Here is a 20,366-nt window from a genome sequence, read left to right on the forward strand (position 1 = left end):
CACAAAAGAACTGTCACCATATATCACATCTGTATACTTCAGAAGATTGAACAAAGCGAGATTGAATACATGGCTACAAGAGGATCATTCTAGTAGATGTGACCATCGTTGATTTCTGAAAGGCCTCACAACAAAGTACTAGCGAAACTCACTAGTCACGATATAACAGCAAGGTAACTTTTATATATAACCTTCACGCTTCCTTACATCAAGATCATTTCAATCGAGTAGTGGCTGATATATAATCTTGATGAGCCACAAAGAACTGTCCCTGGACCTTTACTGTTCGCTGCAATAAAAAGATCTACCCGAATCACAGGTTGTCAGACTTTTTGCAGATGTCCGATTGTTATTTAGGCACATTAAATCATTCACCATGCAAAAGACATCCAGAGTTTCCAAGATGAATTGCAACCTCAAAGATATGTATAACATATAAGACTTCAGAGGAATAAACATAACAGATTGAAGTCAAGAAATGGTACATAATAAATATGAAGTAGTTTGTGATAAATTTGTTTTTGCGAGGAAGTGGAGAAAATAATATTTCTTTGACCCATTTATTCATTAATTACCTATTGCAGTTAGATGTGATGGTCTTTATATTGACTTGTTGAACTCAAATTATATACAGTTGCTTTGTCAATATTCCAGTGTTTGAAAGTGATAATGTTTCATATAAAATTACACCACAATCTGTCTTAAAAAAAACCCAACATTTGATAAACAATATATTGATTGTTTTGAGGTATGATATTTCATTTCAAGATAATCGGAGATGGAATAACAAACTACATCTCATTTAAAAAAGAAACATGCATAGTTTTGGGTTAATCGTTTTCAAAAATACACCTGCCAAAAACCTATGCCAGTATTTTTTACATTTTATGTTTGAATATCATTATCAATGCTATAAATACTATAAATAATATAAGTCAAATAAAATCATACATAACTACAATTTTTAGTATATAAAGACAATAATGTCTACGTTCATATCAAAGCGACGATATATCGTGCAACTCTCATGTTAACATTATATCTAACGGTGTGTGTACTGTATTAGAATAAGCCTTCCTATTTCTCTCTCATCATCTTTATAAATTCTGAAAACAGAGGAAAATAACTATTACTTCATAAACTACAAATCAAAATGGGATAATAGTTCATTAATTAATTATTTGTTGTATTGTGGTTTAAACAAACTACTATTCATTTATGGAATCTTACGACTTCTTATTCATGTTGAGCGTTGTATTTTGATACTCACGTATTATTATATGTTATTGCGTTTGTGTTTTGGTCTGATTTCCACTCATTATGTTGTATGTCTTCTTATGAATGGACTAACGTGTTTTCTCTTCTTTTGACTGGAGTGTTAATGATCTGATATTTGTTTCTGTTTTCGTAGTTATAGTTTGCTTCATAAATTCTTTTTATATTATGCTTGTACAATATTCATATTTATTTATTCATATTGTGTAGATAACAAACTAAGTACGAAAAGCAGCGTTCTAAATGAAACTTATACCCACGCAATTATGGGAGGCTATGGTCGTATATTTGCACCAAACTGAAGTAAAGTTGATAAAACCAAAGCAACCTTCTTCCATCAACAATCTTAACATGTAGACATTATATTTCTAAAATCCAACCCTTTTTTTGTACTTGTTTCCTAGTCTATAAGCCTTTATATTTTTTTCTGTATGTTCCATATCTAATCTCTCACTTTCTGACAATTTGTTTTCAAAGTCTAGGTCATTCTCATTACTTTGATTAACACGTTTGACTGTACCATTAATAAAACTTGCCTACCTGTCAGATCTATTTGTCCGTCTCCATCAGAATCAGCCTCCATTATCATTTCTTCTGCCTCTGCCTTGGATAAATTTTCTCCCATTGAATTCATAGCTGCTCTAAACTCATCAGAGGTAATGATGCCGTTACCATCCTTATCGTACACATTGAATACTTCTCTATAGTCGTCATCGGTACATTGTTGTCTCATAGCATCAGACATAAGTTCCAAGAACTCTTCATAATCTATCCCCTCATTTCCTAAAATTAAGTTTTAGATTAGCACTAGGTTCGTATTCAGCACTATAGCAAGTCTTTAGTTAACTCATTTTGGGTTATTTCTATTAATTTTCTTCGGTTGTTTGATGGATTTTGTTTGTTGTTCTTTTATCAGATGTTTTAATGACTATTAAACAAACGACGAAAACAAGTATACATTTAGAAGAGAAAATAAAAAAAAAAAGATCGAAAAACAATTATATTTATCCGATAATAGCTATTATAAATCTTCAAAGAAAACAAAACAACTTTAAATAGAAAGTAATCCTGAGCATTAGCACACAGTCAACCACACATACTATAAAAAAGAAATCATATACTATTATACCCTTCTGATCTATCTCTTTGATTATATCCTGTAGTTCAGCTTCAGTTGGACTCTGATTAAAGGTCCTCATGAGTAAACCAAGATCATTTGAAGATAACTTATCATCTTTTTTCTTGTTAAAATGGTTAAAGATATTCTGTATTTCTAAAACAAAAATACATGTATCATATATGGTCCTGAAGCAAGTGAATTGAGTATAAATTTCATATTAAAAGTCGAAAACAGATTTCTATACTACAATCCGTTATGTGACAATTAAGCGCTTCGGACGCAAGAAATTAATAACGTGTTGTTTTCAATATTTTACATCACTGGGTCGGTACCTCTGCTGGTGGACTATCAGTCCCCGAGGGTATCATCAGCTCGGTAGTCAGTATTTCGGTCCTGACATGATTTAACAAACTTTACTAAAATTGTCCGTTTATAAATTTATAAATTATTAAGAAACTAAGGTTTCAACTCCCTCAGGCAAAGTTGGCTTTAGATTAATTTGGCTAATTATTTTTGGTATTTTTTGACATTCAGCTCTTCAACGGTTTCGGTACTTATACATCTTCGGATTTCAAATGTTTGGCTTTGAGCGTTCCTGATGAAGGTAAATCCAGAAAAGCGCTTCGGACGCAAGAAATTAATAACGTGTTGTTTTCAATATTTTACATCACTGGGTCGGTACCTCTGCTGGTGGACTATCAGTCCCCGAGGGTATCATCAGCTCGGTAGTCAGTATTTCGGTCCTGACATGATTTAACAAACTTTACTAAAATTGTCCGTTTATAAATTTATAAATTATTAAGAAACTAAGGTTTCAACTCCCTCAGGCAAAGTTGGCTTTAGATTAATTTGGCTAATTATTTTTGGTATTTTTTGACATTCAGCTCTTCAACGGTTTCGGTACTTATACATCTTCGGATTTCAAATGTTTGGCTTTGAGCGTTCCTGATGAAGGTAAATCCAGAAAAGCGCTTCGGACGCAAGAAATTAATAACGTGTTGTTTTCAATATTTTACATCACTGGGTCGGTACCTCTGCTGGTGGACTATCAGTCCCCGAGGGTATCATCAGCTCGGTAGTCAGTATTTCGGTCCTGACATGATTTAACAAACTTTACTAAAATTGTCCGTTTATAAATTTATAAATTATTAAGAAACTAAGGTTTCAACTCCCTCAGGCAAAGTTGGCTTTAGATTAATTTGGCTAATTATTTTTGGTATTTTTTGACATTCAGCTCTTCAACGGTTTCGGTACTTATACATCTTCGGATTTCAAATGTTTGGCTTTGAGCGTTCCTGATGAAGGTAAATCCAGAAAAGCGCTTCGGACGCAAGAAATTAATAACGTGTTGTTTTCAATATTAAATGACATAACGGCTTTGACTGTAGTGATCTCAAATATGCGTATTTCGTTTATTTTTACTTTTTGACTTCATGTACAAAGCATTTTATGGTTATAAATAAAAGAGGGACGAAAGATATCTAAGGGACAGTCGAACTCATAAATCGAAAATAAACTGACAACGCCATGGCTAAAATTGGAAAGGACCAACAGACAAACAATAGTACACATGACACAACATAGAAAAATAAAAAATAAACAACACGAACCCCCGAATAAATGCAACGTAAAATTGCATTTTGAACTCATGATATTGTAGAGTCTGCATTGTTTGCAAAATAGTACATGTCTTACATGCGTCGTTGAAGACCATTATGGCTTGATGCGTTAATTGCGTAAGATGTTTTAGGCCGTGTGCTTAAAATTGAATTAAAATGTATATATGTGTATTTATATAATTGCATTGTTTGTTTTTTCAAATATTTAATGTATTGAAAATGTCCTTATACAAACCTTCTAACTGGTCTTCTGTAAAATCAGACGCCTGTTTGAAACAAACAAATATACATTACTATGATCGTCATTTAAGATACAAATACTAAATATGAATATTTGCAGATTCCCAAGTATCAAAAGATGAAACATTGAAACCTAACAACAAATAAGAATTAAGAATAACTGATCTATTCCTGACTAGTTAAATAAAATCACTCGCAAAAATAATAAAACTTACCATTCTGCTATGCTTTTTTATTTTTAAACGTTATGAAACTCGACACCAACTTGAACATATTGACCTAATAATCTAGTGCGAAGAAGAATTCACCATTCAAGGTATTTAAAACCTTTTAATTATTTTCGTAATTCTCCTTGATTTTTGTTATTACATTTTACTTTACATTGAACGGGTTGTTCCTATCACTGCGTCTATTAGATTTCTCCTACTGTGTGATTAAAATTCTTTTCTGATTATATTGAGAGAAAAAAAAACAATAGACAGATAAGTCTTTGAAAGGATTATATACAAAGGGTTATTCAATTATGTCTCTTTTTATTTAGATATTTTATCGACAATCGTCTTGTAATTGGTTTAGGTTTTATTTACAGGTAAAACATATTTTATTTACCCAAAGTTGGTTGGACACAATTAATCAAACTTGTGTAATATTTTCGAGACTGCTTAGCCATATTTGGCACATTTTTGATAATTTTGGGTTTTAATGCTCTTCAACTTCGTATTTAATTTGACTTTACAATTGTTTTGATCTGAGTGTCACTGCCAAGTCTTATGCCGACGAAAAAGTGTGTCTGGTGTACATTATCATAAGCCTGGTATTCTTGATGAGTTTTTATAACCACTGGGTCTATTCTTTTGCTGATGAACGTTTCGGGTATAACCACTTCAGAAACCTTCTAATACATTGTTATTTTTAGTTTTTTCTGTAATGAAAAAAAGACAATATGCTAGACATACTTGCTGCAAGTGTACAAGAGAGGGAGGCAAAAGATATAAAAGATACATTAAAATTCATAAAGGTCAAAAATAAATTGAAAAAGCAATATTAACAAAAGAAAAAGACTAAAAGAAAAACAACAGTATACAAAACAAAGAAAATTAAAGACTGAGCAACACGAAGGGTATGCATATCCTGTTCAACATATGACATCCATCGAATGATATGATTTAAGTGGTGAACTTATTTTTTTTTTTTTTTAGAATATGAGCGTTCAACGATGAAGGTGGAGTTAGGAATCGGACACACCACTCATTTTATTATACACGTACATTTCAGCAATAAATATATCACCAGCCTTGAAGTCAGCACTTCTCAATTGATATGAATTAGCATTGATATGGTCATACTTGTAAATTAACTATTTTAATAAACTTACAATTGCCCGAAACATTAATGATTTTCTACCAAAGGAATATATTACCTTAGATATATTTGGTAAAACCTTTCGCAATATTCGGTCCTCAATGCTCTTTAACTTCATACTGTAATAAGCCTTTAATTTTTTAGTCGAGTGTCTTTGGTGTGTCCTTTATAGATGAAACGCGCGTTTGGTTTACAAAATTATCCCCTTGGTATCTTTGATGAGTCTATTTAAAGGTATTTTAATCGGAGCGATGCTCCAATTGCAGTTTAATCTAAATGAAAATCTAAATTCTAAATTCATTTGATTGGTAATCCAACAACATTTTCCTCATCTATTGCAACTAAGATTTTAAAATACAAGCACGTGTTTCGGGATCTCAATATTGACGAATTTAAAATGGCCATAGTTATATTAGAGTCCGTTTCTGTGTGTGTTACATTTTAATGTTGTGTTTCTGTCGTGTCGTCGTTCTCCTCTCATATTTGATGCGTTTTCCTCAGTTTTAGTTTGTAACCCGGATTTTTTTCTCAATCGATTTACGAGTTTCGAACAGCGGTATACTGCTGTTGCCTTTATTTAAGTATAAACCTTCTGTCAGAATCAGTGCTAGATCTCAATATAGATATATTCCAGCTTTCCACGTTATTGCAAATGACATGAACATGGTCTAAAACACTTTCACGCGAAATGTGATATCCTAAGGCCCGAAATATTATGAGCCTAGATCCAGTAATTGGAAACACAACTTTAAAATACTAATGAATCAATTTGAGGATTATGACAGGCAATGGTCTAAGCCATAAAAATAATTCAAAGATACCCTTTCCGAAAAGGTTATTACAGTGAGGTCATTGAATCTCATTAGAAATTTGAATGAGTCTATAAATACATATGCTATGTGGATCTTTAAGGAGCCAAATGTCGCTATTACAAATATTGACAACTGTCATATTCCTGACTTGGTACAGGCATTTTCTAATGTAGAAAATGGTGGATTGAACCTGGTTTTATAGCTAGCTAAACCTCTCACTTGTATGACAGTCGCATCAAATTCCATTACATTGTCAACGATGCGTGAACAAAACAAACATACTCAAAGAGTAAAAATGTCAAAAATAGGGGTACAGCAGTCAACATTGTGTTATCATCTTAATCACTATAAAAACAACAAATGTAACGAAGAAGCACAAAAAGGCATACATCAAGTTTAACATCCTCATTTTGCTTATCTTATACGATTTTATGTATCTATGTAAAGTCTAACCGTAAAGGATGGAAAGTTTTCAGTACTGGTGTAAAATTGCGCGTTTGAAATTCGCACAGGTAGACATAACATAATTTTGTCGTTCAAAGTATGACGTAAAATTGAGAATGGAAATGGGGAATGTGTCAAAGAGACAACAACCCGACCAAATAAAAAACAACAGCAGAGGGTCACCAACAGGTCTTCAATGTAGCGAGAAATTCCCGCACCCGGAGGCGTCCTTCTGCTGGCCCCTCAACAAATATATATTAGTCCAGTGATAATGAACGCCATACTAATTTCCAAATTGTACACAAGAAACTAAAATTAAAATAATACAAGACTAACAAAGGCCAGAGGCTCCTGACTTGGGACAGGCGCAAAAATGCGGCGGGGTTAAACATGTTTGTGAGATCTCAACCCTCCCCCTATACCTCTAACCAATGTAGAAAAGTAAACGCATAACAATACGCACATTAAAATTCAGTTCAAGAGAAGTCCGAGTTTGATGTCAGAAGATGGAACCAAAGAAAATAAACAAAATGACAATAATACATAAATAACAACAGACTACTAGCAGTTAACTGACATGCCAGCTCCAGACTTCAATTAAACTAACTGAAAGATTATGATTTCATCATATGAACATCAGGCACAATCCTTCCCGTTAGGGGTTTAGTATCATACCATCATAACATATATGAGAAGAACATAACCCGTGTCATGCCAACAACTGTTTTAAGAATAAATGTGTTTAGTTCCGATGCAAAGACCTTATCAGTGACTCAATATTAACGCCAAAATATGCAATCTTTAATGACTTGACAACAGTATCGTAATTATAATATAAAGGTTTTGTAAGTTTCTGAGGTGAATACTGACACCTTTGTGCTTTATAAAGAACATTTCCATAAAAAAATTGGATGTGAAATACCTGAACGTATTAGAAGTCTGCATGTTGAGCTATATTTACGAATGATGTCTTTATACCGATGATAAAATTTAGTAAATGTTTTGACTAGTTTGTGATATTGAAAACCCTGGTGTAATAATTTTTCAGTAATACATAAATTTCTCTCGTTAAAAACATTGTTACATACACGAGCGAATCGTACAAGTTGAGATATATAAACACCGTAAGATGGTGACAAGGGAACGTCACCATCTAAAAACGGATAATTAACGATAGAAAATGAAAAATCATCCCTTTTATCATAAATTTTAGTATTCAGCTTTCCATTAGTGATATAGATATCAAGATCGAGAAAAGGGCAGTGGTCATTGTTAGTATTAGCTTTATTTAAAGTAAGTTCAGCCTTTTATCATAAATTTTAGTATTCAGCTTTCCATTAGTGATATAGATATCAAGATCGAGAAAAGGGCAGTGGTCATTGTTAGTATTAGCTTTATTTAAAGTAAGTTCAACAGGACGGCATACATAAATGCAGAGTCACGTAAAGTATAACAAAAAACAGACTTAACAGTAAAAGTAATAATAATAAATAAAATAATTTTGTGGTTCAAAGTATGACGGGATACATAAGTACAGAGTCACGTCAAATGTATATCATAAAAAACAGACTTAACAGAAAAAGTAGTATTAAAGAATAAAATAGTTTTGTCATTCAAAGTATGACATGATCCATAAGTAAAAGTAATATTAATAAATGAAATAATTTTGTCGTTCAAAGTATGATGTTTTAATTAAACTGATTGAAAGCGACAACAACCCGACCATAAAACAGACAACAGCCGAAGGCCACCGATGGGTCTTCAATGTAGCGAGAAACTCACGCACCCGGAGGCGTCCTCCAGCTGGCTCCTTAAAAATATGCATACTAGTTCAGTGATAATGGACGTCATACTAAACTCCGAATTATACACAAGAAACTAAAATTAAAAATCACACAAGACTAACAAAAGACCAGTGGTTACTGACTTGGGACAAGCGCAAAATTGCGACGGGGTTAAACATGTTTATGAGATCTCAACCCCCCATACCTCTAGCCAATGTAGAAAAGTAAACGCATAACAATACGCACATTAAAATTCAGTTCAAGAGAAGTCCGAGCCCGATGTCGGAAGATGTAACAAAAGAAAATAAACAAAATGACAATAATACATAGATAAGAACAGACTACCAGCAGTTGACTGACATGCCAGCTCCAGGCCTCAATTAAACTGATTGAAAGATTATGTCTTCATCATATGAATATCAGGCACAACCCCTCCCGTTAGGGGTTTAGTATCATACTATCATAAAATATATGAGACGAACATAACCCGTGTCGTGCCAACAACTGTAAGTATTTTTATGATTCAATAAAAACTACGACGACTTTTTAACATTGCTTTTTACATTTTTTCATTATGAGCGTATCTACGGTCCACTTAGGTTTTTGACTTGCATCACGTTCATGAATACTCAAGGAATGTCATGTACATATGATTGTGGGCCGTATGTTCTCCCATAGTTGAAAATGCAGAAAAATGTTTGGAAATTTGTTTGCCCTTTTCGCAACTCTTGAGGAGTTTTCAGCAACAAAGCCGTACAAAAATTTAATCTTGGTATCTTTAATGAGTTTAGTATGATAAAGATCACATATTCCTATTTTTTCACTATACAACAATACTAAAAAAAGAATAAAAACAAGCATGCTGTGAGACAATTTAATATTTTCACTAATAACTATAATAACTTACAAAAAACCTACATTCTTTACATTACATAACATGAGAAAACATTTAAGAGAACTGGAAACTTTCCTTGTAGTGAAGGACATACGTGTACTTTTTTTAAAATAAATAAATAAATGCTTGTTAAAGTCAAAACTGTTCACATCTTCATCATATATGACTGTTCCTTTATTATTTTGATGTCACCGTCATCACAAACTCTGAAAGTAAAATCGTATGTTATAATTTTGTTAATTATAAAATTGCCACACATCTTTTTTTTTATTCACATATGAGAATTGTCTTAAAATTGACAGTTTCTTTGAATTTATTGCTTCTTTAGCAGAATTTTTTCCCTCACTTTTATTATAACTGGGACTGTCATCAGGTGAAAAGAAATCTTAACATAACCCAAAATGAGCCTCCTTTTTCTCCCTATTACTTTTTGTCTTTTTTTCTTTTGTCGTGCTGTAGTCTAAAATATTTGTCTAAATATTTCTAAAGTGTGGAAATAAATTTCATCAATTAAAAGTTACAATGGGTAAAATGTTGTCTTTTAAAATTATTGTTATTGTACGTTTTCCATCGAATTTTCGAGTACAATAACAAGGGATTTTGGAAGGGATATTTCAAATTTCCCTTAAATTTTAATGGGTCAAAATAATTAACTTAATGAAACATGTATGTAGTGTAATTCGAATATCAAAAAGCATGTTAATCCCGAGGGTATCACACGGCCAATTGCAAATACTTTGATTTCAATGGATATTAAAAAGTTATGTTTAAAATATGACACAGGAAAGAATGGCCCGGCCCTGGATTTCCCTTGTTTTTAGTTTTCTTCGAATTTCCATTGTTCATATTTCTTCAGATATTCAAATTTGTTTAGTTTTTATTACATTAGAATGAAATTAAAAAAAGTGTGGCTGTGGCCATTGATTGACACATTAAATTCATCCACTGACTGGGACAATTTACGTGAACGTTTGTCTGTAACGACCACTGTTCACGACGTACCTACGATAGACATTTAAACTGTGGGGTCACCGAAGGTTTCTTAACGCCTTTAATTATAAAATAATTCGAAAAATTAATCAGGAATAACCTTTATGTTTTGATTTATATAATTGATATAAATCAAAACATCGTGTTATTTTTTATTAATTTTTCGAATTACTTTATTAAGGTGTTGAGAACCTTTGGTGACCCCATAGTTTAAGTGTCTTTAAAAAGTACATAGTGAGCAGTGGTCGTTACATACAAACGTTCACCTAAATTGTCCCAGTCAATGGATGAATTTAATATGTCAATCAATGGCCACATCCACACTGTTTTAAATTTCATTCTATTTTAAAAGCAATTAAAAGTATAAAGACATTAACATTACCTTCGTAATGAATTTTCCCCTCGCCGTCTTTATCTGCTTCTTGAATTAATTCCTCTATTTCAGCATTTGACATTACTTCACCCATAGTTGTCATTAGGTGTCTAAAATGTTTGGAATCAATGTATCCTTTCCCATCCTTATCGAAAACTTTAAATGCTTCTTGAAGTTCTGTCATAGGATCTTTTGGTTTCATTCGAGTTGTCATGATACTCAACATTTCAGAAAAGTCTATAGTTTGGTTACCTGAGAGAAAAAAAACATGATGATGGTATTTTAAGTTTTAATTGTACTTTTTTTTTCTCTCACTGCAATCATATTACATCATCCTGTTTTCATATTGAGCAAGTTAGAAAAGAATTATTTCGTATTCTAATATGAGGTTAGAAAAAAAAGAAGAAATTGTTTATTTTCTTATGATACAAAATATGGAATCCACTGTACAAATCCGAAAAACATAGAAAGGTCGCTTCTATTCGGATATTCTTCTCAACAATGTCACAATTAAGAACTTCAACGCAGAACAAAACCTTGCACCTTGCTGCTAGCTCACGACTCCCTCATAGCACCGGTTTTGAAAGGAACTATGACTATGAACATTTCGAACGCTACAACGTGCATTGATGAAAACACCTGTGGTGTAATATAAGCAAATACAGATTATAACGGAAAAGGAATTTCTGTCTTATAAGAGTCCTAATTTTTAGTTGGGGTGATTTTTACATGGATGATTTATGGTTTGATTTTCCCCTTTATTTAATGTTAATATGATGTTGTAGATGATAGCACAGAAGAAAAGAGGAAACGGTCACAATAAATTCGTAGCTCTATTATATAGTACGTTTCGACCCAGGTTTGGCTTAAATCTAGATAATCGTCGTAATTATCAAATGAGAATCGAAATGATTTAGATATCACACTTGAACATTTACTTAGCTTTTGGTTAGCAAATCTTATTAGTAAACCTGTTTGATAGTCTTTAGTCGTCGGCGAAGAAATTTGTTGAGAAATTTATAAGAATTTAAACAAATAAAGATGTCATTTGTATTCTAGAATTGAATTCTTGTCTGTATCATGGCAAATCGGATGCAAGTTATTCATCTTAGATATTGATAAACAAAAATGTGTATTTTGTTCCGCCTTGGTGTATATTTCACATTAGTAGCCATGAATTAAACCACTTTTTACTTCAAAACTAAAATTAAAGTATTACATTTAGTATATTTTCTTGTAAACAACACATAAGGTCCAAGAACACAACGGTCGTCCCTTGATTTTCGTTGCTCACAAATATATAGTCCCTAGTGTTGACAGTCGGTTACTTGCCATTAATTTTTATACCCCTTTCAAATTTATTTCTTCATGTTTAATGCCTCAAATTGCAAGTAAGGGGGTTGAAATTACACTGTAAAAAAATTTGGGTCCAGAATTTTAAAGGAAAGTAGTGATTTGGTCCAGCTGAAAAAGGTTAAAAATTAGCACTTCGGAAGCTGTCAAAAGATTTCAAGACGCCCTAAACATAAAAGTGTCCATATTTTATCTTAGAGCCGATGAAGTATTCTATAATTTTGATATAATTTGTCCCAAAAGTAGTACAACACACTGTAAAAGTTTCTTTGAGAAAGCGCAGGTGGGATTTGTTTTATTTTCATTTATGTTCTAAAAGAAATGCACTACGAAATAATTGTGGTCTCGGACCATAATACATACCACCTTCATCATAGCTTTTAGTTAACATTTCTATTTCAGCCTCTGATGGACTCTGTCCTAACGCTCTCATCACTGTACCTAGCTCTTGGGGATTGATAAAACCATCATTGTCCTTATCAAACAATGTAAAACATTCTTTAATTTCTGAAATAATTGATTTATAAAGTAGATTTTAAACTTGAAAGCATAGCTATATATGTATATGCATTTATTATATTGTCAATATAATGGAATTTTATGCGACTGTCATACAAGTGAGAGGTTAAGTTAGCTATAAAACCAGGTTTCATCCACCGTTTTCTACATAAGAAAATGCCTGTACCAAGTCAGGAATATGACAGTTGTTATCCATTCGTTTGATGTGTTTGAGCTTTTGATTTTGCCATTTGATTAGGGACCTTCCTTTTTGTATTTTCCTCGGAGTTCAGTATTTTTGTGATTTTACTTTTTATCAAGAGTTTATCAAAGAAACATTTTATCAGATCCTATGATGCATCTATCTTTTAAATGAAAAGCATGCGTGTCGGATTCGTATATCGTTTAATCAAACAAAGGTATTAATTGTATTGAATGGGTTCTTTTTTCTAGTGCTGTGTTTGTACTTTATATCTGCCATAGTTGATATTTGATTGCTTGTACTGTCCTTTCATACTGTAATTTGTGTTGTTAAATTTCAACGACTATCGGTCATATTTTCTCAAAATAAGAAGGCATGAATTACGCCTGAGTTATAATATTTGGTATATATACCTGTTATTTGATCCTCTGATAGCCCGTCAGCCTGTAATAAAGAAGAAAATAATCGAACATAGCTATGGTATCGATAAAGGGTGTTTTTTTCAAATTGAAAGTTACCATCATTGGGTTGCTTCCTCTAATGGCAACTTGTTAGGCTAAAAGGTTTTATTGGTAAAATAGATAACGCTTGTATTCTTATTACTTTGGAAATAAAGGATAATAGGAGAAGCACATTTATAGACAAAATCCCATTTGATTACTTTGATACTGATACTCGTAACACTTTGATTGCTTGTTTTTCATGAAAGTTGCTTTAAGGTCTTCAAGGATGAAAAAATTAAAACTTTATACTAAACAAGACAGTCTCTAACGTTGACTAACGTGGTATTTTTTTTATCATCAACCATCGCTACATGTGTCTTTGAAGGTAAATACGAGCGAGTTATAGATACATTTCAACAAGACTCGTTAATTATTTCAGTTGAATGGCCGAATAAAACTGAAAACTTTCGGGACACAATTTTATCTTTGCAGCAAAATAATGTTTATTTATTAACTTAAAAAAATAAAAGAAATTATAAGCTTTCGGTTGTATGCAATATTACAATTGCTTTTGAAAGTACGATTACAGCATTGAAAAAATAAAACAAATATTGTGTTTTACTTACCATATCGACTGTACATGTGTATATTTTAGTGCACTAGAGTTAGAATGGTGTCGAAACAGTTGTAAACACGACACCTATTTTCTTTAGAAATTGATTTAATTAATTTGCTTAACGATCCGGTACACTGCTGACTTTCTCTTTGTCTTACTACAAGTCAACGAAAGTTAAAAAGCCAATGTTCACAAGTTTAAATGATTCATTTTCCAATATATGTGTATGTACCTGCTAATTTATAATTCATTGTGGTTCGTGTAACCCCTGCTGTTTTCTGCAAATTAAAAGTAATTATATTGTCAATAATTAATTTCTTGTCAGCGATAGCATCACCTATACATTGTACATATAATTGCAGTTACTGTAAGTTTGGTATAGTATTTGTAACATTGTGATTGATATTTCCTATTAAATAATTATAAACGCATGAATGGCATAATATAATTTTGGCTATTTGTAACTAATGAAATGAGATTTCTTTTGTATGGTATATATCAATGTCCAAAACTAATTGTAAATATATAGCTTTGCTTTACTTTTTATAATGGTAAGTTTTTTAAATACTGATTATATAAAAAAAAAAATCACATAAAATGTGTATTTTGTTACAAGTCTTTTGTACCAAATGAATATGCATTCGTTGTATGATATTAACTTCACGTCTTAGCAAAAAAAAAATAACATTGTGTAAAATTTATTATGGATCAAAAATTGGTTGGACATTTTTTAAGTAAGAAGCATACCAAATGACGTATAAAGTATTTTAGTTATATGAATCGACAGTTATATAAAGAAGACACCAGGATATCTTATTTTGAAATATATTTTTTCAGGCTTCTTCATTAGGCCAGGCAGAAAAAGATGGTACGTAGAAACTCACCCGATATTTAAACAAAACCGTTTTTAAATGTTTTATTTAATACATATTAACTTCAATAAGAAGGAACTTTTTTTATTTTTTATTTTTATTTTTATTTTTCCATGAGCGTTTATTTATTTAAAAGACTTATTCGTTTTTGCCATATTGGATCAGACAGAATAAAATACTAAGGCTTTTCCACCTCAGGAAAAGATTACCTTAGCTGTATTTGGCAAAACGTTTTGGTCCTCAATGCTCTTCAACTTCGTACTTTATTTAGCCTTTTTAACATGTTGTTTATACGAGCGTCACTGATGGGTCTTTTGTAGACGAAACGCTCGTCTGGAGCAAATATAAAATTTCAATCCAAGTATCTATGATGAGTTTACAGTACTTACATTTCATTCTTAAAGGTAAAAAATAAACAGATTATTCAAATATATTAAAACACATATCTGTATTCGTCATTTATAACAACACCTATTCTACATTTTAAATCTGTTGTTTCAGAAATCAGAGATGTGTATGATTTGTATGACATAGAGAAAACAGGAAAATTACCACAGGATGACTATGCTACTATAGTTCGTGGTATGGGACACAACCCCTCAGAGAAAGAGCTACAAGAAATGTTTCAATCAACAAGACCAGATCGTAAGTGTAACAATAATTTATCTTACCTCCTATACATTTCTAGGAAAATGATTGGTTAAAAGCGTCCTCGTGGAAACCGTGTATATTTGATATTAGGTTAGTAGGGAGGCGGGGCTTATTTCATACACGGTTAGTAGTGGAGTTACGTCCCTTTATATTCCATATAAGGTTGTAGGGAGGAGGGGCTAATTTCATACACGGTTAGTAGTGGTGTTACGTCCCTTTAGAAAAACAAAACAGTACTTAGAAAAAATCTTAAAGGTTTCAACAGACGAAGAAATTGATGATTAAGATTGAAATAAATTTATAAAACACTAAAAATCTAACAAAAAAACAAGTTGTCAATGTTGGCATCTGTTTTTTTTATTGGATAAATGGAGTAGTTTCTTAATCATGTTAATGCTAACTGTAATGAAGACTTGCTCATTTTGATAGGTCACTGGTCTAAATTTTACACGTTAAGATAGTCGGTAAGATAAATTCGTTACATAGTGTGCTAGTGACGTAATACGGTATATATGGGGTCAGTAAATTCCATATGGGGATTCGAGCTTCGCTCTCACCCCATATGGAATTTACTGACCCCATATATACCGTATTAGGTCACTAGCACACTATGTAACTAATAATACGGTATATCATACTATCATACTGTAACCATGCAAGTCATTTAGAATATGTTTAAATATAATAATTCTTAGCTGTAAAATATATTCCCCAAGACTGTAATATCATAACATTGAATATTTTCGGAACTAGTGATTATTATGCCGAAGTTTCTTATTGACAACATATTTGTTGAACTTGGAGGTAGACATTCTCAACAAATTGTCGGCATTCCTATGGAAACGAAGTGTGCGCCTCTCTTTGCCGACCTCTTCTTATTTTCATATGAGTCGGTGTTACTTCAGACACTTATTTATAAAATACAAGACATATTAATGAAACACTATCTTTTAATTTCACATTCAGATGTATTGATGATGTTCTTTCCATTAAAAATCTAAACTTTTGTAACTGGATTCCATTAAATAAAGGCAACAATAGTATACCGCTGTTCAAATGCCATAAATCGATTGAGAGAAAACAAATCCGCTAAATCCCCCAGAACTAGAAAATAAAGAAACAACAGACACGGCTTCCTCCGCCTCATTTAGACGTCAAATTTGACATACGAGGTCATCTCAGTATAATGTTTTTTTTTATAGTGATTAGGATTGTAACACAATGTTGACAGCTGTACCCTAATTTTGACATTTTTACCTATTATGTCTGGGTTTTTTTTGTTCTCACATCGTTGTCAATATAATGGAATTTGATGCGACTTCCATACAATGAGAAGTTTAGCTAGATATAAAACCAGGTTTAGTCAATCATTTTTTACATAAGAAAATGCCTGTACCAAGTCAAAATACGACCGTTGTTATCCATTCAATAGATGTGTTTGAACTTTTGATTTTGCCATTTGACTACGGACTTTATGTTTTGAATTTTCCTGGGAGTACTTTATTTTTGTTGTTTTACATTTTTCATGTACGAAACACGAGTTTTGCGTACACGGTTATAAGCCTGGTATCTTTGACGACTTTATGTAAGCTAGTATATTTTCCAATATTGATGGAGTTCGATGAGTGGATGCTGGAAAATGTATTCTTAATCCCACTTTGGTGTGTTTTTATCATGATGGTTTTCAATCTGATTCTTACCGTTTTGGGATGAACGATTTTAGTTTGATTTGGATAAGACTTTCCTTGCTGACAAAATCCTGCTCAGTAATTTAAATTAATTTGCTCTAGACTTAGCGGAGAAATAAAAAGCTGTCTTCATCAGAAAAGTGTTTTTTCATCGAATTACCAGGGCGTAAGAAGAGTTCAAATCTATCCCTATATCCAGATATGAATAAAATTAACGTTACACTGTAGATAGAATTAGGAATTTAATTTCTTAATTCAAGTATATTATTAAACAATTTCCAGAAAGATTTCCCTTAGTTATGTATGAGCCCAATGTAAGGTTCTGCTAATGATTGCAACGATAACTTATAATTATCTACTAAAGGTGCTGGAATGGTGGACTATAGTGATTTCCTCGATGCATATGCAAAGCACTTTAATACCAAAAAGAACGAAGAACGAGAAATACGGCAAGCTTTCAGAGTTTTTGACAGAAATGAAGAAGGTTTAATAGATGCCAATGAACTAAAACAAATTGTCACAACAAGAGGTGAACGACTATCAGAATCGGAAGCAAAATCTTTGATTAAACAGGCAGAGGTGGATAGTCAAGGGAAAATAGATTATGAAGGTGAGTGTCTTTTTTCTAATTTTACAATGCTATGAGTTTGAATGTTATTCTTTTAAATTTCAGCCACGATATTGTGTTTATCCTTCTTCTACTTATGATTTGTATTGCTAATTCAGTATGTTAAATATTTCTTTGTCAATAATATACTTCACGTAAGAACAGAGTAATTGTGTCCCAAAAAGACTGATACTAATATCTTGATTAACATGTAAGTGGTAAGTACAAAACCATTTTTAGAGAAAGAATTAAAATGAGGAGAACTATATACATGATATAAAAAAACTACCTACTAAAATAATTGTTCTTATGGTCAAAACTTTCTTCATTTCCCTAAGCCTTTATATTGCTTTGCGTGTTCATTAAAGCATTGGCTGTGAAGCAGGAAGATGGACGAGGGGTACTATTTCACTTCACTTTCGAAGTTGTGGGTGTAGCTATGCTATGTTTTCATTTTTATACGCCCGTCAAAATTTTGACGGGACGTTTTATGGTATACAAATGTCCGGTGTCCGTCCGTCTGTCTGTCCGTCTGTCTGTCCGTCCGTCTGTCCGTCTGTCTGTCCGGCGTAAACATGTCGCACCGTAACTTGAGAACGACTTATCCAAATTTCATGAAACTTAACATAGTTGTTTCTTATGATGGTCAAATGATCTGTATACTTTTTGGTGAAAATTAGATTAAAACTTTTTGAGTTACGGCACTTTGTAACTAAAACAGGGGTGTGTGTTTTTCACATGTCGCACCGTATCTCAAAAACGATTCTTGATTATGGCTTAAAACTTTAAACACTTCTTAGTTATATTAATCTTAATATCTGTATACTTTTTGGTGATGATTCAAAATTTTATTTTTGAGTTATTGAGTATTTTGTAAAAAAGGGGGAGGGTTTTTACATGTCGCACCATATCTCATAAACGATTTATGATTATTGCTTAAAACTTTACACATGTCTTTGTTATATTAATCTAAAGATCTGTATACTTTTTGGTGATGATTCAAAATTTCATTTTTGAGTTATTGAGTATTTTGTTAAACAGGGGAGGTGTTTTTTACATGTCGCGCCGTATCTCAAAAATGATTTATGATTATTGCTTAAAACTTTACACACTTCTTTGTTATATTAATCTAAAGATCTGTATACTTTTTGGTTTTGATTCAAAAATTTTATTTTAGTGATATTTTGTTTTTTGTAAAAAAAAAAAAAACAGGGTTGGGGGTTTCACATGTCCCGTCGTGTCTCAAAAACAATATCTGGTTATTGCTTAAAACTTTTTCAGAAACTATTTATGATTATTGCATAAAACTTCCACACAAGACGTCGGGCGTATCATGCGCTCATGGCGCAGCTGTTTATTTTGTTTTAAATCTAATGATGATTAAATTATAAATTAAAAAAAAAACATATAAAGTTTTAACTTTTCTATTAACGTGGGTTTAATAAAATGTAACGGTCTGAATCCTGGCGAATGAAACACTCCTCTTTCAGTAATTTCGTTATGTTTGTAGTTGTAAAACTTTAATTGTAGTAATATTCTTCTTTTCAGAGTTGACCAAAGTTATAAAGGTGTAAATGGAGGACATCTCTCGACAAATACAAAGCGTTTTGTGATGCTTAAAGTTATCAAAATGGAATCACTGGATATACTCATACTGTTTGATATTGATGTTTGACACTGCATACCAATCTAACAATCTTACAACCTATTATGTTGTTAAAATATGCTTGCAATTCGGGCAATAATAGAGTCAAATAATACTTCTGACTTTGTTATAAATGAGTAGACTTCTTATATATAACTGTTCTACATATTTCAAACTTGCAAGAAATTCTCATATCTGTAATCGATTTTGAAAACAAAAGCAATAAAGCATTTCCCCCACCAAAAGTGATCAAGTTTATGAGGAATGTAAAGTTTTCTATTGACCGTACGAGTTTTCCCCTACTTTTGATATTGTTTTTTTATGTTATGTTATGTTATGTTATGTGGATTTTAACATGAATGAATAAATATTGATCATCAGAGCACTGATCGATCGTTTTTTCCCATCCATTTGTATAAAAGGATATGTCGGGAAAACGTCAACAAAATAGCCACCCAACGACACAATAAAACCAAAACGACATATCGTCGCTGTTATGCAAAAATCTCGTATCTCAATTTTTTGCGGAAATCTTTTTATCGATTAATTAGAATTTAAATATGTATCTTCCACTGTATGCGAAAATATCTGATCTTCTAACCAATCATTAACCCGAATTCTGACATGTGACGAAAAAGTGTAGTCGGATTGATGACACATTTTGTTGTGCGAAAATATCGTATCTCAAAAGAAAAACACATGTCACGGCAGCTGACATTATAACAGGTACAGTTTTATCAATTTTAGGTTCTAATATAGCTTAGAAATAATGAAAAGCTTTGAAATTACAATATATAGGTGCAGAAATTTTTGCTCGTCTTGGTAATTGATTGGTTAGAAGGTCAGATATTTTTGCATACAGTGGAACATACATATT

General features: G+C 32.1%; 3 protein-coding genes across 3 annotated transcripts; 1 reads left to right on the forward strand and 2 right to left on the reverse strand.

Annotated features, from left to right (window-relative positions):
- Nucleotides 1–546: 546 nt before the first annotated feature.
- LOC139514935 (calmodulin-like) lies at nucleotides 547–4,525 on the reverse strand. Its single transcript, XM_071304514.1, has 5 exons — nucleotides 4,470–4,525; nucleotides 4,250–4,280; nucleotides 2,405–2,548; nucleotides 1,816–2,058; nucleotides 547–1,106 (listed from the first exon to the last, which is right to left on the reverse strand). Exons 1-5 carry the CDS (start codon nucleotides 4,470–4,472, stop codon nucleotides 1,078–1,080), a joined length of 450 nt encoding a protein of 149 aa, XP_071160615.1. The 5' UTR covers nucleotides 4,473–4,525; the 3' UTR covers nucleotides 547–1,077.
- Nucleotides 4,526–9,593: 5,068 nt separating this feature from the next.
- LOC139517315 (uncharacterized) lies at nucleotides 9,594–14,161 on the reverse strand. The gene is made up of 5 exons (XM_071308243.1): nucleotides 14,037–14,161; nucleotides 13,381–13,411; nucleotides 12,631–12,774; nucleotides 10,924–11,166; nucleotides 9,594–9,757 (listed from the first exon to the last, which is right to left on the reverse strand). Exons 1-5 carry the CDS (start codon nucleotides 14,037–14,039, stop codon nucleotides 9,729–9,731), a joined length of 450 nt encoding a protein of 149 aa, XP_071164344.1. The 5' UTR covers nucleotides 14,040–14,161; the 3' UTR covers nucleotides 9,594–9,728.
- Nucleotides 14,162–14,504: 343 nt separating this feature from the next.
- Nucleotides 14,505–19,871, forward strand: LOC139517317 (uncharacterized). The gene is made up of 5 exons (XM_071308245.1): nucleotides 14,505–14,577; nucleotides 14,864–14,894; nucleotides 15,400–15,543; nucleotides 17,602–17,847; nucleotides 19,393–19,871. Exons 1-5 carry the CDS (start codon nucleotides 14,575–14,577, stop codon nucleotides 19,416–19,418), a joined length of 450 nt encoding a protein of 149 aa, XP_071164346.1. The 5' UTR covers nucleotides 14,505–14,574; the 3' UTR covers nucleotides 19,419–19,871.
- Nucleotides 19,872–20,366: the final 495 nt, after the last annotated feature.

This window comes from Mytilus edulis, chromosome 3, assembly GCF_963676685.1.
Source record: "Mytilus edulis chromosome 3, xbMytEdul2.2, whole genome shotgun sequence".
NCBI lineage: Eukaryota > Metazoa > Mollusca > Bivalvia > Mytilida > Mytilidae > Mytilus > Mytilus edulis.

Excerpts from the sequence above, each read along its gene's own strand:
- LOC139517317 (XM_071308245.1), top strand. Across the intron at positions 14,895-15,399 it reads AGGCCAGGCAGAAAAAGATG|AAATCAGAGATGTGTATGAT; the intron begins GTACGTAGAAAC and ends CTGTTGTTTCAG. Across the intron at positions 17,848-19,392 it reads AGGGAAAATAGATTATGAAG|AGTTGACCAAAGTTATAAAG; the intron begins GTGAGTGTCTTT and ends TCTTCTTTTCAG.
- LOC139514935 (XM_071304514.1), bottom strand. Across the intron at positions 2,549-4,249 it reads TACAGAAGACCAGTTAGAAG|AAATACAGAATATCTTTAAC; the intron begins GTTTGTATAAGG and ends TTTTTGTTTTAG. Across the intron at positions 1,107-1,815 it reads CGGACAAATAGATCTGACAG|AATTTATAAAGATGATGAGA; the intron begins GTAGGCAAGTTT and ends CTCTGTTTTCAG.
- LOC139517315 (XM_071308243.1), bottom strand. Across the intron at positions 12,775-13,380 it reads ATCAGAGGATCAAATAACAG|AAATTAAAGAATGTTTTACA; the intron begins GTATATATACCA and ends CAATTATTTCAG. Across the intron at positions 9,758-10,923 it reads GGGGAAAATTCATTACGAAG|AGTTTGTGATGACGGTGACA; the intron begins GTAATGTTAATG and ends TTTTACTTTCAG.